At 40.1% G+C, this 27705-nt stretch overlaps 1 protein-coding gene and 1 long non-coding RNA gene across 5 annotated transcripts; both read left to right on the top strand.

Moving 5' to 3' along the window:
* Positions 1-2594: 2594 nt before the first annotated feature.
* Positions 2595-4547, top strand: LOC136446170 (uncharacterized). Its single transcript, XR_010757516.1, has 2 exons — positions 2595-3754; positions 3927-4547. It is a non-coding gene; the product is annotated as an uncharacterized lncRNA (long non-coding RNA).
* A 2952-nt stretch (positions 4548-7499) lies between these two features.
* Positions 7500-27092, top strand: LOC136446564 (myc box-dependent-interacting protein 1-like). Of its 4 annotated transcripts, none has more exons than XM_066445003.1 (13): positions 7500-7625; positions 16360-16443; positions 16785-16839; positions 17314-17504; positions 18226-18333; positions 18966-19127; positions 19548-19630; positions 20738-20852; positions 21258-21395; positions 21426-22628; positions 23222-23416; positions 23924-24025; positions 24624-27092. In XM_066445003.1, exons 1-13 carry the CDS (start codon positions 7506-7508, stop codon positions 24708-24710), a joined length of 2643 nt encoding a protein of 880 aa, XP_066301100.1. In that variant the 5' UTR covers positions 7500-7505; the 3' UTR covers positions 24711-27092. The 4 variants fall into 4 exon arrangements, with proteins under 4 accessions (XP_066301100.1, XP_066301101.1, XP_066301099.1 ...); XM_066445004.1 differs by having other exon boundaries at positions 21258-22098; positions 22129-22628; XM_066445002.1 differs by having other exon boundaries at positions 21258-22628.
* Positions 27093-27705: the final 613 nt, after the last annotated feature.

Raw genomic sequence — 27705 nt, 5'->3', positions numbered from 1 at the left:
GCCCATAGGTATCATAATTACCTGGATGTCTAACTTTTATCGACGTATTGCCAAAGAAGGGCTTCGTTGTAACTTGCAACTTGTCAACCAGCTTTTTCAAAGGTGCTCAATGTAGTGCCAGGGCTTAAAATATATTTTTAAAGTCAATTTTCTAGTAATTTCTTTACATAGTAAGTTTTGACCAATCCGTCCCTCGGATAAGAGGATGTTTCATCCCGGTGTGAGTGGATCAAATAAATCTGTCCGGCCGGATATGCAGCTTCAGCCAAACCTGGTGTGTTACGCCATGAGGCGGTTTACAGGGTATGCAATACAAACAATATACATGTAATATAATAAATAACATCATCCCATTGCATATCGACAGTGGAGTCTCCGAGTCAATATCATAAAGCCACCAGCAACCAGAATATCAGTCAGAACATTAGTAGAAAATAGTTTTTCAGCCCTACAGCTAATTTTGCTTTGGGTGCCTTTCAATACAAATGATACTTGATTCAGGTTCCAAAGAACCGATGTTTATTTAATGCGTGTGTAATGGAATTTTACAGTGTTCGTGTGAGTATACGTACGTAGTTCAGTATTAACGGGACAATTTATGGTATGAAAGCAAAGTTGCATTGCTGAATCGACGTAGGTTGGAAAAAGCATTCCGTTTTTGTTCAAATCTAGGTCACGGTGGTGAGTTTGTGATTAGGTTGTCAAGTCACCATTGTTCCTGTGACGTAAAACGACTGTTGCGTTTACTTTGGCAACCAGCATTTTTTTCTGGAGAACAGACGTGTCTAAGTTGTTAAGATGCTTCATTTTTGTGTGTAAAACATGGTTAAATGCGGTGTTTATTTTGTTGTCAACCATTCTTTTTTTCCAAGACGCTCATGGTGTTGTTGTAGTAAGGTTCTCAATATACGGTAAGCTTTTTTTAAACGAACCCAACAGTGGTCTAATATACATACTTCGGTTGTTAACAGCCGCTTCGTTTCTGAAAAATTATTATGGACTTTTCTTTATATTGCAGTTTCTTCCTTATTAGAAATGAATGAATGAACGAACTGCGAATCATTGACAACATATCTTCCTTTTCTAACACACTGTCCAAAAGGTGAACGATTTCATTGGATTGTTCTATTGTATATATAGGGTGTCTGAAACTAGTCTGTGAACGCCGACACAACCGATGTGACTTAGGGGGAAACTGGCGTTGGGCGTACTCTCCAAGCAGAGGAGTTGTTCCGGCTGGTTTTTGACGTGTTTTTAGGCGTTTTTGTCGGGCTTTCTACTTTTTTTTGTCTCTCGAAACCGCACAGAGACAAAAAGACATGACAAAGTAGAAAGCCCGACAAAACGCATAAAATACGTCAGAAACAGCCGGAACCCATCCTCTGCTTGGAAAGTACGTTAATATTGGGCGGCGATCATGACAAACTATTGGTCAGTGACGCTTTACCGTGAGTTCGGGATAACAAATAATGTGCTACCTACGAATTGTGCTTCGCGAATAATTTACCGGCAACGGGTTAAGTTGATCATGAATTAGAGCGGGCTGGCTACGATTAATGAAGAATTGAAATAGCTCGCTACGCAGCTCAAGGAGAAAGGCAGGCAGACCCTTCTTCATAACTGGACCACTTTGCTGCAATGCACCATGAAATCGAGGGGCGCTTTCATACTCAGACGGTCGACGCACTGGAAATTGCGTCACCTATCGACATCTTATAGAACTACAAAATATACTTGTGCTGGAAGCATGCACGGCCCCACGCAGATATTGGCAGATTCAGACACTGCACGAAATGGCCACGTATCCTGACGGATCCGACGTATCCGGAATCGGGCCTCATGGCGTTTCCGAGCGAATCCGGAAAAATCCCAGTTCACTGCTCGGATACTGAAGTGCCCGCAGATCCGACCAATTCCGACGCCGTATTCTTCTGGATCCGTGATGCGCCTCAGACTGATACCCGAAGATATTTGCGCGGATCCCTCGTTTTTTGATATTTGGAATGTTCGGATTGTTTGTATGTCGGTAGTTGCTTCGGATCCTGACGAATAAATGCACACGGCACGGCATGATCTCATTTCCTGACGAATCCAGCAGATCCGGAATTGCGCATCATAGCAGATACGGAACGTTTCCGATTGGATCCGATGCACCTCAGATCAGACAATTCCGGCGCCGTATACGTCTGGATCCTTCATACGTTTCGGGTACAGATACGGAACGTTTCCGAGCAAATTCAGACAATTACCAGGTACACCTCAGATCCGGCAATTCCGACGCCGTATACGTCTGGATCCGTGATGCGCGTCGGATACCTGAGGATATTTGCGCGGATCCTTCGTTTCTAGATATTTGTCAATATGGCAGAGATGTTCGGATTGTTTGTCGGTAGTTGCTTCGGATCCTGACCAACAAATACACACTGCACGGCACGCGGCATGATCTCAGATCCTGACGAATCCAACAGATTCGGAATTGCGCATCATAGCAGATACGGAACGTTTCCGATTGGATCCGATGCACCTCAGATCCGACAATTCCCGCGCCGTATACGTCTGGATCCTTCATATGTTAGGGGTACAGATACGGAACGTTTCCGAGCAAATTCGGACAAATACCAGGAACACCTCAGATCCAGCAATTCTGATGCCGTATACGTCTGGATACGTTTTGGGTACAGATAGAATATCTACTCGGATCTTTCATTTTTTTATGTATTTGCCAATATGTTAGAAGTTCAGATTTGCCAATATGTTAGAAGTCATGAGCTGTCTCGGATCCTGACGTGTACGGAACACGGATTCGTGTCGGATATCCAAATTACCCACAAGACACTTCTGGGCGCGACAAACGTTAACGGTTTTCTTTCGGTTAACAGCACAGACAAGAACGGCGTTTCATCACCTTCTGTGCTTAACATGGCATCGCCAGAGTCTACCATGGTCGACCAGTGATTTTTGAGTGACTTGAGAGTCGAAGGGAATTCGGTGTAAACTCAAACGCACGGAATTGCGACGTTGTCTTCTTCGTGCATGCAATATTCGTCGCCCCCCTCCCCCCTTGTAAACGCTGGTAGGGAGTTGATTCATCATTTTGAGGGACTGCCCTTTGGTAAGTACAAATTGAAAAATTCCCGTTTCTAACTAGTTTTGACGTCAGTTATCCTCCTATTGTGGCTTGACATATCATCGCATTCGCATGACCATAAGAATTCTCCAGCCGACCTACCCTTTTACGGCGTTAGGATCTAGGAAATTTAAAATTTCAATTTGTTCATTCCTGCCAATGGTCAGCAGACATGTGTGTCTGGTTAACGTTTCAGATACAAAATAGCAAGCAGTGGAGGGAAAGATAATTAAAGATATGGAAGGGAAGAAAATGTCATAAGTACTATATTTGTCCCACAAAGATCCCACAGTTTGTGGATAGTGCACTAGAACTTATAAGGAGGCAGTAGTGTGCCTCAGTGATTATTTCATTCAGTTATAGCTGTGCATGTTTGATCAATATCATATTCAAGTTATAGATGTAAGTTTTACGTAGTCAATTCAACGATGCCCAGATTCATTTTTTTACACATGCGAGTATGTGATATGTTTAATATTTGTCATTGTTTCCATTTATATATATATATCCAGTACAGCATCGGCAGATACTTCCTTCACAAATGCAGCACATATTGTGAGGACCTTGGCTGGGAACAAAGCAATCAACTGTCAGATGCTCAGCTGCTGAGTACCTCAGGCTCCTTTGGTAAGTCCATCATCGGTACACTTCAATGTTAGCTGAGAGAGGCATGAAGGATAGCCATTGTCCCGTGTTTTTTGTAGCTGATGTGATGAAACGAAGCCCATGTCAAAATCATGTGACATGTTCCTTGAATACGTGAATTGATATTTATTCATCATTTGGTTTTATCATATAGGAACTGGTTCATCACAAGATGGACTCCAAGCTGAGTCCAACATGCAGATATAGAAGAAATCAGCCTTGCCTGTCAATTACCAAGAGTGCATGGAAGAAGTGAACTCAGATGTAGTCAGAGAATGGGGAGAGGACGATTATACACATGCAGTTCCACGGCATATGCTACTTACGTTTAAAATGTGGCGTGTCATCATGGGAGTTCTTCAGACAGTATAATGTTACTTTCTATTTTCAACCTCTGTATTTGAAATAATTGTATCTGATGGCTTTTAGACGAAGAGCTGGCCACAAATAAGGCTTTTATTACTTTAGTGGAATATTTAGAACATGTAGATAATTTTGGTCCAAGGGCACTATACAGTAGTAAATATTACCACAATGTTGTGATGGTGTTAATTGTAATACATTTCATAATTTTTCAGAACATTGTGCTTGCACAACCCCAATTTACCGACATTAACCTGCATATGCAGTGGTGCTTTGAGTATGTGGATGTCCCTCAGCCTGTCTCAAATGAAATGGATCATTTAGCCACATAGTACTTCCGTATTGTATTGTATTTGATAGTTTTTGAACTTAGAAATACATTATGTTGAGATATGAAATGATACATATGTTACATACAGGCTTTCCCAAACTTCCTGTCATTCAAAATGATGTTTTGGGTATAGTTAAATTAGGAAAGCAAGCACTTAGTCGGATCCGTTACGGATTCGTTGTTGGGTCCACCTGTATCCGTCAGTATTCACCATTTTCTTCAAAATACAGAAAAATCCCTGTACGCATCCGTCAGGATCTGTGGCATTTCCGTACAGTGTACGGCTCCGTATTCGTCGAAAATCCCTTACTTTCGGATTCTTCAGGAAATATTCCATATACCGGTGCGGAAATAGTCGGATACGTTACACGAATCCGCATGTATCCGTCAGTATCCGCCAAAAATACAGAAAAATTCCTGTTCGTATCCGTCAGGATCGATGGCATTTCCGTACAGTGTACGGCTCCGTATTCGTCGAAAATCCCTTACTTTCGGATTCTTCAGGAAATATTCCATATACCGGTGCGGAAATAGTCGGATACGTTACACGAATCCGCATGTATCCGTCAGTATCCGCCAAAAATACAGAAAAAATCCTGTTCGTATCCGTCAGGATCGGTGGCATTTCCGTACAGTGTACGGCTCCGTATTCGTCGAAAATCCCTTACTTTCGGATTCTTCAGGAAATATTCCATATACCGGTGCGGAAATAGTCGGATACCTTACACGAATCCGCATGTATCCGTCAGTATCCGTCAGTATCCGACAAAAATACAGAAAAATCCCGGTACGTATACGCCGGGAAACGAGGCCATTTCGTGCAGTGAGAGTTTGTTGCATTCAGGAAAGTCTGCACATTTAGTAACAACATCTTACTGAAAACGTAACGCCTTCGCTTGTGGAAAACATAAATTTGATGTGAGAATTGTGCAGTTTTAATACCCCTGGAAAGATCATACAATATAGTGTTGAATAATATTGAGGTCTCTGTAGAAAGCCCCGCCCAAAACCCAAGGACCTAGGGCACAGTAAAGGCCACACCAATTTTTCGGATTAAAAGCAAAATATGCTTAACTGGAAGAACATAAAGGAAAGCGGTGATTGGATCCCGCTGGATATTAACAGGAGCAGTGACTGGGTCCTGCTGGTTACTAAAAGGGCGGTGACTGGGTCCCGCTGGATAAAGGAAAGCGGTGATTGGATCCCGCTGGTTATTAACAGGAGTGGTGACTGGGAGCCCGCTGGTTAAGAACAGGAGCAGTGACTGGGTCCTGTTGGTTACTAACAGGAGCGGCGATTGGATCCCGCTGGTTAAGAACAGGAGCGGTGACTGGGAGCCCGCTGGTTACTAGCAGGAAAGTGGTGACCGGGTCCCGCTGCGTAGTAACAAAATGGAACTCCACTACACTCTGATGACCACTTGCTACATTTTCACCTTGAAATGTCCGAGAAAGGAAATAAAGTTGTATGGCCTAATGTCCGGGGCAGCTTAAACTCCAACGCTTGACATCTATTCCTGTCCCATGACGAATATCAGAGAAAAGCCTCTGTAACGTTTATCATGTGTATTGAGAGGAGATGCATTTGCATTCCTCTATGCAATATCTTTACAACCTTCACCGAGAAGGTGCTGTTTTTTTTAAGTATTGCCTTTTGATAGAAAAAAGACCTATATTTGAAACTCAAAGTGATCGTTATTAAGTTTTATGACGTCGCAACACGCACATGAAGTCATTTCCGCGGAAACACCCTATTGACGTTGGATACCATTCCGTCCTTCTGACATGACGTCATAGGCTGACAGGTAATTGGTCTCTGCATCAGGCTTCTTGGGGGGCATTTCATATTACCATCTTCCCTGATATATTTTTTAGCTAGTTAGTCCCCAGTAGTCTCCTTTTATCTCTGAAATAAACGTAAGGTCAAGCTTGTCATTATGTAAAGAGGGTCACCTGTATATATTTTTTCTTTAATTAGCTATCAATCCAACAAGACAAAGTCGACAGCAAAAAACGACTCATAGTAGGGACTTTGCAAATTTTGTGTCGTACAAATTGGCCACTAAACGCGTGAATGACAAACATTTTGTATTTACAGCCACTGCTAAATCTTCTAGCAAACTTTCACTCCCGGGGGGAATATATATATATAGTTTACCCCATGATGGCCATACAGCTAGAGTAAGACCCATGTGTAGGCAGAAGAGAATTAGTAGTTGTCAAGGTTGAAAATTCACTTCTCACGCAAACGCTACAAACATTCTTTTGAAAATCATGATATTATTCCTAGATTTCCTAACATCACTCCATGTTTCTAAAGACACTGTTTTCAAACTTAAGTATGGATTTCTATTCGATGGGATAGTTACCAGAGATCAAAGTCTATTTTTGACCCAAATAAAGCAAGTGGAAAATGAAGTTGCTAAGTAGACAAACAAGTATGTAGCAGCACATAGCAAATGTGGCTTTTAAGCTCAATCGACGAGTTCCTAACATCGCCCCAGTTAAAGTTTGTCTTAGTTGTTGTAATAGTATGTAATTACACCTGGCTGTAATTTATTTGGTAGGTTCTCGGAGGGTTATCCAAATATTGATGCTACGGTATATGTAATGCAACTGCTGCCAAGTCCAAATGGCAATACAATACAATTCTTGTTTTGTCCCAATCCACTGGTCTCCCCCATGTGAGCCTCCTGTCCCAGTCCACTGGCGGTCTGTCCCCATGAGAGCCCCCTGTCCCAGTCCACTGGTCTGTCCCCATGAGAGCCTCCTGTCCCAGTCCACTGGGTCTGTCCCCATGAGAGCCTCCTGTCCCAGTCCACTGGTCTGCCCCCATCAGAGCCTCCTGTCCCAGTCCACTGGTCTGCCCCCATCAGAGCCTCCTGTCCCAGTCCACTGGTCTGCCCCCATCAGAGCCTCCTGTCCCAGTCCACTGGTCTGCCCCCATGAGAGCCTCCTGTCCTAGTCCACTGGTCTGCCCCCATCAGAGCCCCCTGTCCCAGTCCACTGGTCTGCTGGAATGTCCCGTCAGGACCGTCCCATGATGCCCCGCGCGGACAGGTTCCCATCGGGAAGAGTCAAGATGGCGGAAGGGGGCCGGGAAGCGAAAGGCGGGGTCTTCGCCAAGAGCATCAAACGGGCCACGCGCGCCAAGGAAAGGGTGAGTACACGTCTTAAAGATGCAGGAGTTAGAAGACGTCTTGTGTTATCCGGGGATGTAAATGAATCTGAGGGTTAGCGCGGTTTAAGGCGGAAAACCGGCCCGAAGCGCCGGAGTGACATCTTCGCTGAGATGAAAAGTTGATGAATTTTGAGCTGTCAGGTGTGTTTGGGTGTGTGTAGAAATTCTGCGAGCTCAGATCCACCTTGAAGTCTCCCCACGCGAACTTTGGCAGGCTCCTGTACCCAAACCGACCAATCTAGCCTGAAAAATCGCTAAACTAGCTCGAATTTGAGCCCTGTGTGGTAACAGAAGGGTATTTTAATGGTAAGTTGCGGGGCGAGTTTTTGGTGTGTGTAGAAACAGGTTTGTCCACGCTTCGCTGCCTTACTAAAGCCGGGCACTGCCTCAGTCCCCCGGGGCGCACTGCACACACACTGCACAAAAATGTTCCCTGCCACAGGCGAATTTTTCCCCCTTTAAACTCTTCTCCTTCGCTGCACATAGCGCGATCTAGACGCTCTAGTGTTATTTGTTGTTGTTGATGGTGTTCCGAGTTTTGGTGTAAACTTGTTGCGAGGTGTCTGACGGTCCCCTCCCATCTTCCTCACACCTGTTAATTACTGTTGTCTTGAAGACACCTTGGCAGATCATGGTCATCACAATAGCTGTTTGTATCAACAAGGAGAAGGATTATCACGAGCACTGCGCAGTCATAAAATGATTTCTCAAAAGATTCTCATTACAAATAAGTATTTCAGTGTCCCATTTCCCTTGTCTGTTCATAATGTAATTATCACCTAAAAAATTGACAGGAAGTGTTAAGATTAGACTACAACATTCTTCTTAAGTTATGATTGACAGATCTGTATATTAGGTCTGAGACTTTTGTATATCTGAAAGTGCCTTTATGCTCAAGTACACTTGTTTTTTATTCGTCTCAGAAGACAGAATTTGATATTGATAATACACAGGGCCAGAATATGTGTTGATGGCATTTGAAGTTGTGTACTACTAAGATGTTTACAATTTTCTTCACACTTATTATGTCAGATCAACATTTTAAAGTGAAGATTAAAGCAAAGTTGTAGTGCTGGGAGGATTTAGCTTTGTCTAACTATATGATATTTACTCTCTGAAACAGTTACTTAAAGGTGAGGTACAGACTCTCTCTTTAAACTTGAGCTCTGTTTTCATGTTGGGCTTCCAGCTTAGCTTTTTTGTGACCAGCAAATTAAAAGTGTTGCTTTAATAAGTGTCAGAAACAATAAATATATTTGGTTTGGCCTGGGAACCACTGCATTCAGGTTGGCCTTGGACCAAGGATAAACTTTGTCCGGCATGCCTTTCAAATAATCTACATTCCAATCACATAAATACCTCAAACTAGTCAAAGGGTGCAGCTTTCCTTGAAAATCCAGCTGAAATTGTTGTAACCTGTTGGTTGATTGTGGTATTGTACCTTCTGTTGTGGAATTCTATCGTAAAGTCATGCTAATGTGATATTTCTTGATTCTAGACTTTTGAAGAATGATATTAAAGTAAACCAAATAATAAACCAAATGCTTTTTTTGTAAAATCAACACAAAAACGGAGTATCAGGGAATAGCAGATGGTGACAGATTCAAGTCTTCCTCACAGTCCTCTATTTTCTTTTCAACCTCCTGAAATTTTGCCTCAAAATGTTCAATAAGGAAGCAAGGGAGTGAATTGGTATTGCCCAACATAAGAATATGATTCTAGAACTCTAGATTTTATGGGAATTAGACTTTGCCAACTTGAATTCATAGATGACAGTTCTTGGGACCCATTATCTAGTGTAAGATCTCTTTTTATTGACTTCATAATAACACTCAGGACAGTCTAGGTAATCAAGTAATGCTCATTTTACATCTTCTGACCATAGCTATCACAGTTGAAAAGTCTGTACTTTTACTTTTTTGTTACAAGTTGTGTTATCTGTGTCAGGGTCAGGGTGGATTATAGCTAGTGGTTTTACTCCAAATTACACCCAACCAATTGAAGGTTTGAAACAGTTGTTATTCAATTATATAGGGATCCTTTGCCCTTGCTTCAAGTATACAAACAAATGTTCAAGTAGTGTCTCAAAATTAACAATAATTTTGTTTTTTCTTTATTTGTTTTGGTAGAAGATGATGGTAGTACTCTAACCTCTCAAATAGAAGTACCCCCTGGAATAGAAGTACCCCCCGGACAAATCTTCAAAATGTAATATAAGTACCCCCTGGAATAAAAGTACCCCCCCGGAAAATTTCAAAAATCGACAGTCGAGGCTAGGTAAACTGTGTCCATACATGTACAACTGTGACTGTCAGAGGGAAATAAGATAATAAGCAGGTAAGTAACTTATATTTAGTCAATTATGCCATACCTAAAGTATATAGATATTGAACAGAATAACTGTCCATTCTAAGCTTGTTCAAATCATGATGATCTTCCTCGCCTCTTCGTAAAATATAATAGTAATATTGAAAAATTGGGCATAGGTTCCCCGCTATGACCCCTAACCGGGGACCACGGTGCTTTCAAATTCAACAAGTGAAAATGTACATGATACATGCTTTTTCTACTTGGAACTTGAAGCAAGTGATCAAAGAAAATTGTTATATCATTTTATTATGACTGACAATCAGTGTCATATAACAAAAATCATCAGAGTACTTAAGTTAAATGTACCTGATCATATTTTCTAAAGACATCAACCACAAAAAAACACAAATATGATCACAGTCCTTCCACAAAAGAAATATGTCTATAAACTTTTGCTCCATAGCGTCGAAAACAAAGTGAGACGCTCGGATTTCGAGTTCCCGCGGTAAATCCCACAATATTGAACAGAGATCGACTGTAAAAGTAGCTCAACGTCACAGACCGCACATACTAAGAAGTTACCCATTACGTGTTGACACTAGAAACCCGCGATGAACTGCCTAAATTGGGAAAATCTTACGATTATTTTAAAAAATGAACCCTCTGAAAATAAATATGGCCTTGTGTGTCTATCGTTGCCCAAAAAATATAATATTTCCATGCGTTTACGGTATCATTTTAAAGATCGGTATCCGCACTACGCAATATGCTGCTAGTTTTACTGTCGCCATGCCTGAGAGTGGCGGCCATATTTCGCGATTTCGCGCTGTTGTTTACCGAATCATATCGGACATATTTCTGCCGTTTTAGAGATTTTGTGGCCTCAAAACACATATCACAAGGGAAGTTAAGTTATGATTGTTTTTTTAACGTGTTACATGTCTTCTGCGAACAAATAATTCTTCCGCCGCGCTGCCGATACTACGGATATAGTGGTCAGGAAATTATTATTCCCCGTGCAGGCGTGCACCCTACTCCACACGTTTTTGATCAGCGTGCTTTGGTTTACGATATAAACAGAGACTATCAAAGTTATTTATATGAAAATTGTATTTTAAAATGTCAATGTCGCGTCTTTTTTTCCGGTTTACTTTGTAGCGTCATAGCGATATAGACCGATATGTTACGAGTGCCGCCAGGATACTTTTCACAAGGCCGTCAAAGCGGCGAGAAAATCAACGCCGGTAGGCCGAAAAATAGCGAATTACGAGCAAAAATACCGGGGAAATATGGGCAGATAAACCTTAACTTACGATTTTAGAGGGATTCCTGGTTTGCAAAGCCTCAATTTTTCAAAAAATAATAAACGTACCGTCTAGATTAAGAACGTACCGGGTGGAACTATAGGCGAAAAAAAATAAACGTACCGGTACGTTTGTTTGAGAGGTTAGAGTATATTCCCATTTGTTTTACTGAATTATGAAAAATCAGAAAAGATTTCATCAGTTTTTGAAAATGATGTTATCGATTTGGAAAGACAAGTTGAAAATTTGGAGCAAAAATCTATCAAGCTCTAAAAGCAGAGTAAAACACGGTCCTTCAGTTGACAGGTAGAAAATTACTACTGAAAATACACCGTTGCAGTATCCAGGGCTTTTAGGTTAATTAGTTTGCCCCAATTCCCAGTGTCTGTCCAGATTTGAAATTACCAGCATTTAGAGGACAAAAAGGACATGACAATCCAATAAAGAAGATGGCCACAGAAGCCATCAAATTCCCAATCGTTTTGTAGTAAGACTGTACGTGTTGATCGATCATTTCCCAACTGGACTGAGAGCTCTGATTGTAGATTGGGAACAAATAGCCCCTGGCTGAATTCTGACACCTGCATTCCTGTGAAATTCCTCTTGCCTTGCTTTAGAATCGCTACCGAATCAAACCTACAATTTGCGTACCCTGATTATCAACTACGACCTCTTGAAATGTCGCGTGTAACGCAGCCTATATCCCTAGTTTTCTTACGTTTTATTTGAGCCAGCTACAGTCGGTGTGTACTTTTTACAGGGGCGTGAGGATTGCACACGACAGATAACACATGTTTGGTGTGTTTGTTGTGCAAATAGACCCTCCATTCCTGCCATTCTTCCCCATCCAAGTCCCGACAGACAAATATATTCAAAACAGCCCCATGGTATTTTTGGACGTACGAAACTCGCTGTTCAAACAGTTCTTCGAAATGAAAGAAAGACGTTTGGAGTTTGTTTGAAAGTCAGTGAACCTTCACACAAGTTGTGTATGAACAGGGTGTTAGTTTTAAACTGCAGTGTTGTCAAACGGTTGCAGATGACATGTAGAAAACTATGTTATATATGTAGCAATGTATACAACTTCTGACAGCAAGTGCCCCTCCCTCTAGTTTTGGATGTAGGAGTAGTTGGAACAGTTTCTGTAAAAAAAGATGATTGTAAAATCAAAGGAAGGTGTCTGTACTTTGTTTAAATGTCAGTGAGCCCACACAGAAGTTGTGTATGAACAGGGTGTTAAACTTCTGTGTTGTATATTGCTTACAGATGACTGAAACAAACAAGATCTATGTTATTCATGTAGCAGTATGGCTTCTGACAACAAGTACCCCTCCCAGTAGTTTAACTTATAGCTTTAGGAGCCTTTCCTGTTAAAAATTCAGCCTGAAATACAAGAAAGCTGTCTGTAGTTTGTTTAAAAGTCACTGCATCCTGAACAGAATTAAAAGTTGTGAATTATGAAGTGTCAGATGTGGACAGGTATGTAATTTAAATGACATATAACAGAAAAAACAAGAACTACAAATTAGTACAATGTATGTAGCAGTATGGCTTCTTATAGTTAGTTTTAGACTGCCTTGTTGTCTACTGTATTGCATACAGGTGACTCATAGAAAATACCAACTACCGGTATGTTATTATACAAGATATGCGTGGCTTCTGACAAGTGCCCCTCCCTCTAGTTCAAGCTGCAAGATCTGGGAACCTTTTCTGTTTGAAAATTCAATTTGGAATGGAAAGATGTCTGAAGTTTGTTTGGAAACCACTGAATCCTGTACAGAAGTTGTGAATCAATAAAGTGTCGGCTCTTGACTGGTATGTTGTCTAATGCTAGCAGGTGATACAAAGAAAGAAAGGACTGTACTCGTGTCCTACTGTGTAGTAGTATGACTTCTGATAGCCAATGCCCCCCCTTTAGTTGTACATGGAAACTTTCTGTTAAAGTTGAATCTGAAAAAAAAGGTGTCTGTAGTTTGTTTGAAAGTCCTCAAACTCACAAGGAAGTTGTGAACGAAATAGAGAATTAGCTGTAAACTGTTATGTTATTGAATGGTTACAGGTGATCTCAAACAAGAACTATGTTATATATGCAGCAGTGTGACATACATTGTATGACAACAAATACACTAGAAACCTTGCTGGTGTTAGCAAATTCAGCCATAGGCATGTTGTTATAAAATTCAGACAGAAATGATAGAAAGAAACTTAATTATTATAAGGTTTATACAGTTGGTTTGAAAAGTCAAAGTTGTGTTAAACTTTGTTAGTTGTAAAAAGTACTGAAGAAGCTTTAATTTGTAAACTCAGGTGTGTTGTCTGATGCTGGCAGGTGACTCGTACATACAGGAAACACCTGAACTATGCGGCTTCCTCATTCCCTCCCTAAATATTGCTTCTTCTTGGCCTTTTTAACCTTCTCCATGCTGCATAACCAAGTTAACAGTACAGAGTTGGACTGGGAATACTGTATATCAGTCTGTTTTCTGCAGTATTACTAACTTATTAATTACTAAGTGTTAAAACTTTGTTCGAACAAACAAACACAAAAAGTCAGTGTACATAATTTTGACTGTCCTACTGCAATCTTCCTGAAAAGTCAAGTGACCAAACAACTTAATAACTAATATAAAATTAAGAGCCAGTATTCTTTCAGCTTGTCAAGTCATAAGTTGTTTATATTCATTCTGTCATCTCAAAAGAACTACTGGTATGTAGCAGTATGGCTTCTGTGCCCTCCCGCTGTTGTGTTGTTGTCTGCCTAACGCCACACATACAGAGTAGAGTTTACTGTCAGGTAGGAGGCTCCTCCACTTACACATAAGTTACAGGAACTCTTTCCACACCTTTATGAATCTAGTCTATAGCAGTTTGAGCCTTCACTGGTCTAATATCTTTGTTCTCATATGTGATAAAGTAATGCCGAAGAGGAATATCGACACGAAAACAAAGTCTGAGGAAGGAATTTTTAATCAGATACTAGTAATTGGTCTGAGGGGAAAGTCTGTACCTTGGTACTCACAGTTTTAGGGAGTGAACAGTCAGATTCAAATTTTCCTTCGAGCCCTTTGTTTTCATCTTCAACAGTCCGCTTGCTGCATTTTTGCTGAGAAATGTGCAACAATCTAAATAGATTGTTGTTAACTTGTAGCAGACAACTAATGTATTGGATCTCATTGTAGGTGCTTTTAGTCATAAAGTCTACCAGTCAGCGTTCTGAGCTGAGATTTGCACGCGACTTGCAGGGAGTTAAGCCATAATGGTTTTGAGAGTCATGCAATTCTAAATAAGATAATCTGGGAGATGACAGACTTCACATACACACACACACCCTCACGCAACTCTGTATATTATGTATGTATTGCAGAAATACACAGAAACTGACAGACACACACTGACAGACAGACACACACACACAGACAGACTTTAAAAACTCATCTATTACAGAAATACAAACACAGACAGACAGACAGATAGACAGGTCCCAAAACAATACTTCACTCTCATGGGAACTGAAGTAAATGAAATATTAAATCAATAAATGCACTGATTTGCAGTTGAATGGACACATGTATGAGCAGACAGTATGAAATGAACCAAACAATTATAACGAGTAACTAAGAGTGAAGAATAGTCTGGGTTAGTGTTTTCCAGGGACATGATATACTGTGAAATTAGTTACTTTCGCAGTGGTTTTATTTTCACTGTAGAACAGAAAGGAGATTGTCTCAGTGTTTTACAGTTGCCATGGAATCAATTCTGTAGTACAGTATTAGTCCATTGGAAATGCATGCTATGAATATTCCCTGTGTTCTAAATTTGCGGTAGCCTGGAATCCAGACCTATTATAGCTCCCGAGTCTTGAAAAAAAAACATCAAATCTGAGAATATACAAATGAATATTAACTTTATAAGGATCATGTGCAGATTTTTTGTCGTTGGACATTTTCCCAATATTGTGAGAAAAACAAGACTAGGCCAGGTGCACTTTAAATCTTGAAACTTTCCTGGAGGTTTTATTTTCTCAGTGTCTCCACCACAAATTCATGAAACTATGAAAATCTGTTTCCATTGTATTGCTATTTGCTACTTTACAATGTATGTGTGACAGTGTAATACAGAATTGCATCAACCTAAAATTCAAAACACTGCGAAAACCTATTTTCCCTTCCACACCATGAAATAAACCAAATTTACAGTGTACGTATGACTGCTCATTCACAGTCTTCTTAGAACTGCAAAATCCCTACATGAAACCTGTAATTTACCGGCCAGGAAATAACAGCTATTGGTAGGAAATGCGAAAAGCTATAATTTGGTAGCCTGGTCTCCATAATATCCTAGCTCCAGGTCACTCCTCTAATCTCTTCCTCCCAAATACTGTGAATTCATCAATTTTCGCAGGGACTTTTAAGGATGGGAAATTGGTTTTTGTAGTGTTTTAACTGAATCGTGGTGAAATAAATACTACTAGTACAGTAGTATAACATTTGGAAGAGCATATATCTGCAGTGTCACAGAATTTGCGGTGGAGAGGTCAAGTGAAATTAAAACACTGCAAACATTTGGAGATTTACAGTGGTCTACTAGTAAGTTACTCTAAGGAAGTTGCATGTTTCTCAAACAAAATGACCATCCGTTCCAAGATTATGAACTGTGAGAACTCAAACTTCCTTGAACTGTTGTGTGCATGGAGGCAGAAACCAAACGTTAAGGCTCTGTTACTATGTTGTGCTTCTTCTACATATTATTATTGTTTAAGGAAACTATTTTCTGAAACCAAACAACAATTCAACTGATTACCCAATTCTACTGCTTTGGCCTTTAAATAAAACTGAGTTTGAATCTAATAAGCTGTCTGAGTAATTTTGTTTTGCCACTGTAAGCAGTTTATCATTTTAGTTCTTGCATAGGTCTTTGATAGAAATTCAGCAACATATCAACATGAAAACAGAAGACTGGGAGGAAAACTTAAATCAGGCTTTATCAACTGCCTGAGATTTTGTGAATCCTTAAATGTCTTTTTGATGGACGAACCAAGAATTCAAATTCAATGTATTCTAATCATCTAATTTTGTGTCCTTTTTCTCTCTGTGTATCAGTTCTTACAGAGTATCGGAAAGGCAGACAAGTCGGAAAAAGATGAGACATTCCAGGACTATGTCGGCAACTTTAACAACCAACAGGTAAAGTTTACAACTTCAAAACCCATGTCAACCAACGAGAGCAAGAGTCATGCTTTTTAATCACTTTTTAGTGGTTCCTTGTAAAAGTGAGTTCTTCCAAGCTTCCAATCCGGCTGTTTGGATTTCCAAATTCAAATTTATCACAAGTGGTTTATGGCTTAAGAAATCAAGTCTAGTATTATTATACATTTATCAAACACCATGCATACAGAAACAAACTATTCAATTTGCAATACATGAAAAGTAGTTGAAGTTAACAGAATTCAGTGATTTGTACTCTTTGTGAATTGTCTAATGTATAATTATGTTGGTAAATAATTTCTCTTTCTTGTGTGATCCAGGCAGCTGCAGTCAAACTTCAAAAGGAGCTGAAAAACTATGCAACTAGTGTTAAAGGTAGGTGAACAACAAGTTATACAGTTAAGCAAGGCATGCTCAAAAATACAAGTCTGATATGGAATATAAATTGGGATTTCAATTTCTTTTCCCACAACAAAAGTTTTTCTTTCACAAATTTCAATCCCTAGTAAATACCACAAGCCAAATGCACAAACTAGAAAACAAGTGATAAAAGATACAGGAGAAAGAAAGTGATCTCCATCCAGTCCAGACGGATAAGTAGATGCTATGTAGTACTGTATATGTACAGTATTTACTGGTTCATATTGTACAGTACCTTGCTTTTGTTGACAAGTTCAATGAACAGTGGACCACGGCGTAACGTCCCGTACTAAGAACTGCAACCCTTTCCAGTAGCGGGCAATTCGGGTGAGCGACAACACCCGGGATTCAAACTTCCCAACACACTTGTCTATGCAGGCTTCCCACGCTGATGTTTCATTTACCTTCTGATGTTTCATTTTCCCCCAGCAATGTCACTAGCCAGCAAAAACCTGAACGATGCTCTGAGCGAAGCGTACGGCGATGATTGGCCGGATAAGGACGAAGTACTGAACGCTCAGGACAGTATGGACCTACTGTGGTCCGACTACCAGGAGAAAGTCACGCGGGAGGTCCTCTCACCAGTCAACACCTATCAGAGCCAGTTTCCAGAGGTCAAGGTCAGTCAAGGGTAAAATAATTTATCGGGTTAGGTTAGTCACATTGTGTCTGTATCTGTATCTACATGTATATTAGCTTTGCAGGCACGCGGCGCGACAGCAGCTGGATATATTACAACCTGTCACACCTAACCTTTGTACATCTAGCTGTAAGCGTTGTTTAAAGCTATCTAACGAGGATACTTGGTGGCAACAAGTTCCACTCTACGACAATTCTAGGGAAAAATGAAGTTAGTTGTAGTTCAGATGAATTGAATTTACAAGGAAGCTGATGATTTGACTAGTTTTGACTCTGATCAAAGAGGGGAGAGCACACTGAGTTTTATCTTACCATTCATAGGCAAGAAAAATGGGCAGAAAAATTGATGAGGATTTTATATCTTTATCACCTGAACACGAAAATTCGTTCACCACATTTTTTACCTTTAATTGAAAATGACTTTGTTGTCACGACAGACAAAAGTAAAATGAAATCTGACAGATTGTCACAGCATTATGTATATGTGTTGATAGCTGTTGTAATGTTGTATGTAGAAACATTAGCTAGATGCACAGAATAGACACTCGTTACCATTGTTACCTTACTACTGTTTGTACCCTTGTAATTAGCCTACGGGCATGAATTTGCAAAGAAAAGATTGTTATTAAGCAGAGATTCCTACAGTTTTCAAAAATTTTGTTCATGTGACTGACAAAATGTTTCATCTATGTGTTTCCGCAGCAAAGGATAGCAAAGCGGGGCAGAAAACTTGTTGACTTTGACGCAGCCAGACACACCCTCGCCACAGCACAGCAGTCCAAGAAGAGAGACGAAGCAAAATTACACAAGGTGTGTTTCTTACTCACAGAGGTCAAGATATTTGGAAAACTGTAATCTTCTGTGGAAAAATGTCACATCGTAGTATACAAGAGAACTCCAATATACTAGTTTTTTCTATTTGAGAAGAAGTTCTGTGACAATGTCACTCTGTTCCTGTTCTATCTACAGTTCTGTTCTAAGGCTACACCAATTTGATTTTTTTGGTTCTCGTTTTTTTCCAGACATGTTGAACTGGAAAAACGTAATGAAAACAAAACCTGAGGACCAGGTTTATGCCTTGGAGCACTCAGTTCTAACGTCATATTGAAGATTATGTCAATACCCTCAGCTTTTATCATGTCTGCTTGCTGTCTTTTTGAGATTTTTATGCAATATAGTAAGATGCAAGTTTTCCTCCCAGCCTTCTGTTTTCATCTTGACTGCTTGCAAAATCTTAACTCTAAAATGTCCGGGAACCGAAGAAATGAATTTGTCTGGCCTAAGTATGGGGGGAAAAAATCATATTTTTACCTAGGTTGATATGTCGAGATTCTAAGAATGTTCGAGAATCAAGGAAATAAATTGTCATGGCCTAGATTTCTGGTACACTACAATGTAAGCTTTTCCTCATAAGTTTGACCTCTGTATGACCTCTATTCCAGGCCCAAGACGAATGTCAGAAGGCGAAGAAGGTTTATGACGACGTGAACAACGGTCTGATGGACGAGCTTCCCGCGCTGCACGACAGCCGCATCGGTTTCTATGTCTCCACGTTCCAGGCACTCTTCAGCAGCGAACAGCGCTTCCACACAGACATGAGCCAGGTTTGTTTGTTTGTTTATTTCTTGTTTTCCACACAGTATTCACACAGACATGCAGGGACTAGCGTTTAAAACAGTACATTAGTGAATTTGTAAGTACACAACCAGGAGTCATGTAATGAATAGATGAATAAATGAATGGATGGATGAAAACATCCTTCAAAACTCAGGAATGTAAAGCAAAAGCGTACAAATGCAAACCTTTGAAGCTTAGGATGTATGTATCCACTCTCTAATTGGTTGAACTGATTTGTTTCGTTTTAGTACTTGATTATTTATTTGTTGTTTTACGGGGCATTTGCACCCAGGACAATAAGTGATTTTTTTTGCCAACCCTTGCCACACAATTTCTAAGTTTACATGTAGTGGGTATTTTATCTTGTTTGGGATTGACAATGGTACTTTGTGATTTTGTATACACAGTTGAAGAGCAGACTGGGAGACACACTGGAAAAACTCCAACAGGAGGCCAACACGGGCAAGTTTGCAACCAAGAGGCTACCCAGGTATGCTTAGGAAAATATCTACACTTTTTACACAAGCAGTTAAAGGCACCCAGAGCATTTTATTAGGATTGAAAACTGGAAATATTCTTGTTGCTGTAATCTTTATGAAATTGACATTAAAGGCCACTGTTTGCCACATTTGCGTGCGGAATTCTTGTCAAAACGTAGAAATGCAAAATTAAAACATAAAAATGCAACTATTTGACAGGCATGCAGTAACTTTCTTATTAGTCGAACCGCTAATTGTGATGGGCAGTCAGGATCAGTCTATTATAGCGCTTGGATTTTCTGTCAGTTCTCACCACACAATGACATCGTATCTCTCCTCCTTTAATGTCGATTTGTAATGGTATAGTGTTATTGAAACTTACTATGTGTAGGGATGACTAAAAATTGGAGTTTTTTTAGTCAAGTTTCAAGCCTCATAAAATGCTCTAGATTCCTTTAAATCTCTGTGTAATAGACTGGGATAGGGCAAAGGGGATAGACAGAGAGGACAGTAGCTTTCGTTGGATTAAGGAAGCTGTATGCCCTGAGGAAGGTGACAGATGGTCACTGAAATGTCGACTGTTGTTGTGAATAGAGAACCTTGTTCATGCATGGCTTTAGGTTCTAAATCTGAGTCCTTGCCGAATGCTGTAGTTAGCTGGCAACTTGATAAAAGCTGCAGTACTGAATTGATCCAAAAGGGGGCACTCCTGGAGTCCATGCCAATTTTCTTGATAGTCTGACATTTTAAAATAAAAATTCAGCAAGTGGCCAATATAAAGCTGACAGCTGTAAGAAAAGCTGTACTCTGACAGTATCCATTCATTTGAAAATTTGTACATATGACAATAGACTCTGCTTTCATGTTGGTCTGTCAGTTCAGCTTTGTGTTTCTTTAAATCTGAGAAGTTCAACCAACCAATTGAATTGGTACAGCCTTATTCAATGTTTAGTCATGTTTGACATTGTATTGTGTTTTGTTGTGTTATTCTGATTATTCATATTTTACATGTATTGTATTGTTTTTTTCTTATCTAAATTTGACTGTCTTCGTAGCTTTGAATAATAGTGGATCACGACAAAATTTTGGTCCAAGCTGATTTTCTACTGTTCCCATAGGTCACCAGGTCCCGCGTCTCCGTCAATGGCAGAGGTCGTTGAGGCTGCGATAAACAAACCCTCGCTGCAGAACGACACGGATCATCCATACGAGTCTGTAGATCTGCATGGAGGGGTGAGTGTAATAAACAAATAGATAAACAAACAAATCCGTCTACAGAACAACACTAATCATCCATTCAAGTCTGTAGATCTGCATGCAGCGGTGAGTGTAACAAATAAAAACAAATAAATCCTTCTTCAGAACATCTCTGATTATCCTTACAAATCAATAGACCTAAACACTGGGTATGACTGGTGTCACAATTTGGTAGTAGAAAAATTCAATTGAATTGTATTAATTTTACTTCAATCCAAGGGAGTGAAGTTTATTGTTGTTTTAGGTTTGTCTGTGTATCTGTACTCATGTTTGTGTGTGCATTTGTGATCTTTTGCCTGAACATATACTGTAAAAATAACAACCCATGAAGTTTGCTAGCAAAAATGTCATTTTGATAACCACCTTTTTTTTCTTCTCCAGATGAAGAACGGCGAAGTCGACGTCAATGTCGGAAAACCGAAACTGCCAAGTGGCGAGATCGAAGGGCCGTCTGCCAAGGTACCCGGCATGTCCGTCAAGGGGCCCTCATTTACCACCCCCTCCTTTAATGCCCCCTCCATAAATGCCCCCTCCATAAATGCCCCCTCCGTAAATGCCCCCTCTCTCAAGTCACCAGCTGTGGAAGTAAACACCCCTTCAGTCGGAATCGAAAAACCGAAAATGCCCTCCGTCAAAGGACCGAGTGGCACTATAAACGGCCCTGATGTAGACATCGAGGCCCCAAATCTTTCAGTCAACGCACCTTCGTTCAGCAAGCCTGACATGTCTGTCAAAGGTCCAAATTTTTCCGCTCCAGACATTAAGGCCCCGAATATCAAAGGCCCGGAAGTAGATCTTAAAGGCCCGGACGTCAACATGCCCAATCTCAAAGACCCCAATGTAAATCTTAAGGGTCCAGATGTCAGCATGCCCAATCTCAAAGGCCCCAATGTAGATCTTAAGGGTCCAGATGTCAGCATGCCCAATCTCAAAGGCCCCAATGTAGATTTTAAGGGTCCGGATGTCAGCATGCCCAATCTAAATGGCCCTGATGTAGATCTTAAGGGTCCCGACGCTAAGATGCCCAGTCTTAATGGCCTTTCTGCAAAGATGCCTGACTTGTCTGCTCCGGATCTCAAAGGTCCCAACATAAAGACCCCAGAGGTAGATGTGAATCTGCCTGGTATCAAGGCCCCTGATGTTTCCCTCAAATCACCCGATTTTAAGGGCCCAAATATCAAGGCCCCTGATCTTTCCTTCAATACGCCTGATATCAAGGGGCCTGATATCAAGGGGCCTGATATCAAGGGGCCCAACATCAAGTCACCTGATTTGAAGAGCCCTGATATTTCTCTGCCAAATGTTAAGGGTCCTGATATTTCACTCCCAAATGTTCAGGGTCCTGATATTTCACTCCCGAACGTTAAGGGTCCAGATGTTTCCCTCCCCAATGTTTCGGCCCCAGATGTACCTGACTTGAGCTTGAAAGCCGAGGCGCCCAGTGCCTCAATCAACGGCCCCAACGTTTCCCTGAACGGTCCTGACGTCAAAGGACCGAAAGTTCCTTCCGTTGAAGAACCGTCGCTTCTCGAGGAGATCAGCGCAAACATCCCTGGCTGGTCGTCGGTCCAAGTAGGCGGCCCGGACGTTAAGGCGAGCTCACCCGACGCTAAACTGTCTGCCAAGGCGCCATCGTTGTCGGCGGGCATACCAGATGCTAAACTGTCCGCCAATGGGCCGTCGCTGTCGGCAGACATACCGGAAGAACCGCCCTACGCAACGATTAACAAAGCACGCAAGATGGTAGGGATCGTAAGTCCGGTTTTGGGAGTTTGGCGGTGGAGGCGTGGCTTGGAGGTGGTTTAGATAGAGGTGGCCGGTGGTGGTGGCAGTATTTTTCCCTGTACTTTCTGTGTGTTTTGCACAGCAGATTTTAACCTTCTCTCTGCTGCCTAATCCCATAAGCACTACAGATTTGGTGCCAAATAGCTACCTTATCAGGCTGAAGGTTAAAATGGATAAATTTCGGCTTCTTATTACATGTTACCCAAAGAGCTGCTGATGGTTACAAGTTTCTTTTTTTCTTCTGCTGAAAACAGGAAACACTGTCAGGATCAGACCTACATTGTAGATGGATTGGTTTTGGGGAAAGCTATTGGTGCAAATTTTTCATATGTTGGTAAAAATGATATCTAACAATATTGAAACCCATGGTACAAGTATCTGTTACCTACACAAGAGGTTTCAAAACAGACATTAAAAGTTCTTTATTGCCATTGGTAAAAAGAAGTAAAAGTAAAGCAGGCGACCTCAGACTGAGGTCGAACATGATGCTTTTCGTTTTCTAGTATCGCAATGCAGTAGTCAATAACAGCTTTAATGAAGACTTTAATGCCTTCTGTTAGGATGTGCCGGATGCAGCAGTAGACGCTACCATAGACCCGGGGAAGGTTGAACTAGAAGCGGACGTCACGCCAACCATCGGAGACGTTGCGCCAACCGTCGGAGACATTGCGCCAAACATCGCAGACGGGTCTGCCAGAATTCCCAGCCCAACAGAAAACGACAAACCTGGACGTCCAGACGACATCTTGTACTCGGTACGTTTCCTTCATCTCTCAATCTAAATAAGTTACTAAACAAGCTGTTAGCGGACCCATACCTACATTTACATTGTACACTACATATTTCCTACATCATTATCATCATTGTTCATCCTCGTTACGGGTGGCAGATAGCTTTTGATATACTAAACAAGGAAGCGGTTCTGGAGAATAAACTTTTCTTGTTGCACCTCGTAACTAGCCTGAGTGCCAGCCTTTTTAGCTTCCGTCCGCTACCCTAGCTGCGCTGCGCTACCCAAGCTCCATTGGGCGAGGAGCGGAGCTTTGGTAGCGTACGGAAGCTAAAAAGGCTGGCACTCAGGCTAGTTACGAGGTGCAACAAGAAAAGTTTATTCTCCAGAACCGCTTCCTTGTTTAGTATATCAAAAGCTATCTGCCACCCAAAATACCAAGACTATAGCATGTCCAGAACAAAAGGACAGGAATGCAGTTTAGCCCTTCACTGTTTTGTAACAGATAAAAATCATACCTCTGTTGTTTCAGGTCATCACAACCCACAGTTATACCAGATGTGACAGCGACGAGCTGTCTTTCCAGACGGGGGAAACCATTTACATTGTCCCCTTTGATGATCCGGACGATGCGGTAAGAAATTGTTTCATCAGACTTTTGCTTTCGGGATGGTTTTCTTGGGGAGGGAAAGGGAGTTTTTTGCGGTGCTTTGAATTTGTGGTTGACACGGTAATTCAGTACAGTAGTAATAACTAATATATTGGAAATACATGTTCACAAAGGTCAAAATGTTAACAACATTATCATCTAAAAACTACTATGCATTTCAAAATTGGTCTACACATGTTATAAGAAGAGGGAAATAGCTTTGTAAATAGAGATAAACTACAGTATGATTTTTGTCTCCTTTTACTTTATTTTAACTCAATGCGTGATTACCGGTAAGCCAATGTTGGGAATGGAAACTACAACTAATAGTATGCATTTGAAAATTTGACACAAGTTTTAAGAAGAAAGAGACTCTGTAGATAGAGATGGACTTCAGCATAATTTTTTTCTCCTTTTACTTAACAATAATTTAAGGCATTTAGCCAATATTGGAAACAGACATGCAATAAAGGTCATTGTCATTAACCTTTTCCCTGCTGCCTAACTCGTATTCAATAGGGAATTGGATGCCAAACAGCTACTTTAGTATGCAAAGGTTAAAGCATTTCTTGTTCTCTTTCAGGACGAAGGTTGGTTGATGGGTGTGAAAGAAACTGACAGCTCCAAAGGTCTGCTGCCAGAGAACCACACCAAACGCATCCAGACTTAGGCTGGGAGGAACAGGCAATGTTTTTTTACACTTTACTGAAAATTCAACAAAAAAATTCATTCAACAGACTTCCAATATGGCTTGCTAGATGCGAATTCATCTGAAACTGCTATCGGAGGGCTTTAGAAGACAGTGGTTGGGAAATGCCCTGACTAAACGTTGAAATAACCAGTCTATTTCCATTGTTTTAAAGCCCCCCTGTGGTAGTTCACATTGAAATCCCAGATCAGTTTAATCACTTAAAGCGTAGAATGGACTGAGAGTAGTTTTACTTGTGCAAACTCAAAGGAGAGTTAGCAAACTGTCCTCTGCTATGATTTATATTTACAAATGTCCACACACGGAGCTTGTAACTTGAGATTATGCCTGTAACAAGATCTCTTGCCACCATGTTGACTGTCCATTACCTTGCCAGTTATTCTAAGTAGTTTTGACTGCCAACTGCAGCTCTTATACCGCTATTCTATCCTATGCAATGCCATTTTAGATTTTATGACAACATAGTTTGTTTTTAAAAAGGGGGCAATTTTTGCTGCTCCTGCAATTGAATGACTTATATCATGTTGATTCTATTTGTAAATTTCTGATCAGGATTCATTTATTATTATTATTATATTTTACATTAAGTTTGGGAAAGACACCGGGGCACAAGAGTCGCATGAAACAAGTTATTGATATGTTATGGCCTAAGTACTGACTGACAATGGTACAAGTATTTTGGTTATTTTGTAATTACAAAACATTGTAATCTAAACTTGATTTGGAAGGAAGGCGCAACAAAATACGTTTTTGTAAGTTTTTACCCCAAATACTGTCTATTTCTGGAAAATTATTCCCTGCTTGTAGGATTTTGTACATTTTTACCCCAAAACCTTCTAACATTTGGTAATTCTGGTCATTTTTTCTGGTAGATTCGTTTAACGGGATTGGGTGCTAAAATAGAATTTCACACCTTATGCTTTCCCTGTGTGTTATAATGCAGTAAGTGTAATTATTAGGAATGAGTAGACGAATCTCGAGGGAGCCACCCATTTCTACTAATGCATTATTTATCTCATAATGTGTGTCTTCAACGCGTTTGGGTTCAAGAGTGTTGAAATGTTGGTGGCAAGCCCAAATTAAAATGGAATGGCAAAATTACAGTAGATTTGTCTTAGGAAAATATGATATTTGCATGGGTGGAAACAAAAAAAATTGATTTTGTTGTGCTTTCCTTTCTTACCCTATTAATACCTCATGATGCAGAAATATGTACTCAGTTTGTCCTTTCATGTTTAAAGAATCTCCAAGCAAGGTTTTGGGTGCATTTTTTACATCTTTTTTGGCTGCTTTGTATCAATTTTTGTTATTTTATGGTTGAAAATCAGCAAAAAATTGTGCCCTTTGAAAGACATGCAAAATGAGGAAAATGATGTTACAAAATTGAGCCCAATCCATGTATCTGCTTGGAGATAATCTTTGACAGGATTATGAATGATTGATTGACTGACAGTTGTTGCCTGCGACATTTCGGAGCTGACGTATCACCATGGAGATTATATTCTTTTGTACACTGTAAGTTAAGTCGTGGTGAAGGTTTATCAATAGTTGTAATGTAAGGTACATAATATATATATATAGTAAATTTAGTGAATAGGTTTTCTACCAAACTACCATTATGAAGGGTTCATCTACTCCAACTAAGTACTGTGAGAATTGTGATTGAGGCCATTATAATTCATTTCTTTGGTTCTTGGACATTGTAAAATAGAAATTTAGCGAGAGGACAAGATAGAAACAGATTGCTGCGATGAATACTTAAATCAGACTATACTCACTTCAAAACTTTCCCCTCAGACTCTGTTTACATGTTGATGTTCCAATTCAGCTTGATTTTTTTCAAGTCCAAGAACCAATGAAATAATTTGTTGTTACTGTGTTAAATCATTGTAATTCCAAACTCCATGTACATTGCTGTAACTGTTCCAACATTTGTACAGCCTCCTATTGTAGGGGCCCAACAATAACAGACTTGATACTGCACTGAAATTGTTAGCTATTCTACGGTAGGATGTTTGCTATATATTGAGGTAGCTGAAACAAGCTGTCTTACGGTAATGCTAATGTTATTTTGATAACAATGATAATTGTTAAACTCTTAAATGCAATATAATTTAGTATTTCCCAGGTATTAGGGGGATATGTCATATATGTATAACAGGTTCGAGGTGTAAGTTATTATTCAGAATATATATATATTATATATATTTCCATGGGTGTCTTGAAAACGGTATTGTACTTTTTACACAGACTTATATTTATGTTAACAAATATAGCGATACTTTCTCAAGTACTGAATTATGTCTCTTTTTAAACATTATCAAATAAAGAGACTAATCGTGACGTATGTGTGTCTTGTTCCTGTTGTCAAGTTTTTGTCATATAAGATTTTCTAAAGAAAAATAGTCTCTACCTAGCCTGACTAAATCAATAAAAACTCCTTTTGCCAGCTGGATACGGTCTTTGCAACCGTTAGATCTGCTTGGAGATTAGTTGTTATGCGTTTCCTGTGGTATTTTAGAGATTCATTTTCTGTTGTGTAGTGTAATATGATTTGGGAGGGCATTTTCTATGTGTGTCAAGTTAGCAGCAAATAAGGAAGCGTTGCAGCTCTCTACGTTTTCTTTTATTATTTTATTGTCTTAAATAAACATGAAGTGGACCAAATCAGAAACTTAATGAAAAACATGTAAATCAAACATGATTTAAAAATAGGCCAATCAAACATAACCATAAACATAGAGCAAATGATAACACACATTGTATCAGTGGTACATAATGTTCCCCATTTTCCTCGATTCTTCTCAATCTTCCCTCTCCATGTAGCAGATAGACATTCAGTTTTTTCAAAGAGATGAACATACAATGTATATACATAAATGTATTTGATAAAGGATTGATTTACTCGTCTGCATTTGTATATGTTCATGTATATAACTATATTCCATAAACAATA

This window comes from Branchiostoma lanceolatum, chromosome 12, assembly GCF_035083965.1.
Source record: "Branchiostoma lanceolatum isolate klBraLanc5 chromosome 12, klBraLanc5.hap2, whole genome shotgun sequence".
NCBI classification, from domain to species: domain Eukaryota; kingdom Metazoa; phylum Chordata; class Leptocardii; order Amphioxiformes; family Branchiostomatidae; genus Branchiostoma; species Branchiostoma lanceolatum.
Note: the sequence above shows the minus strand (reverse complement) of the source record. Positions and strands in the feature narration are given on the sequence as shown.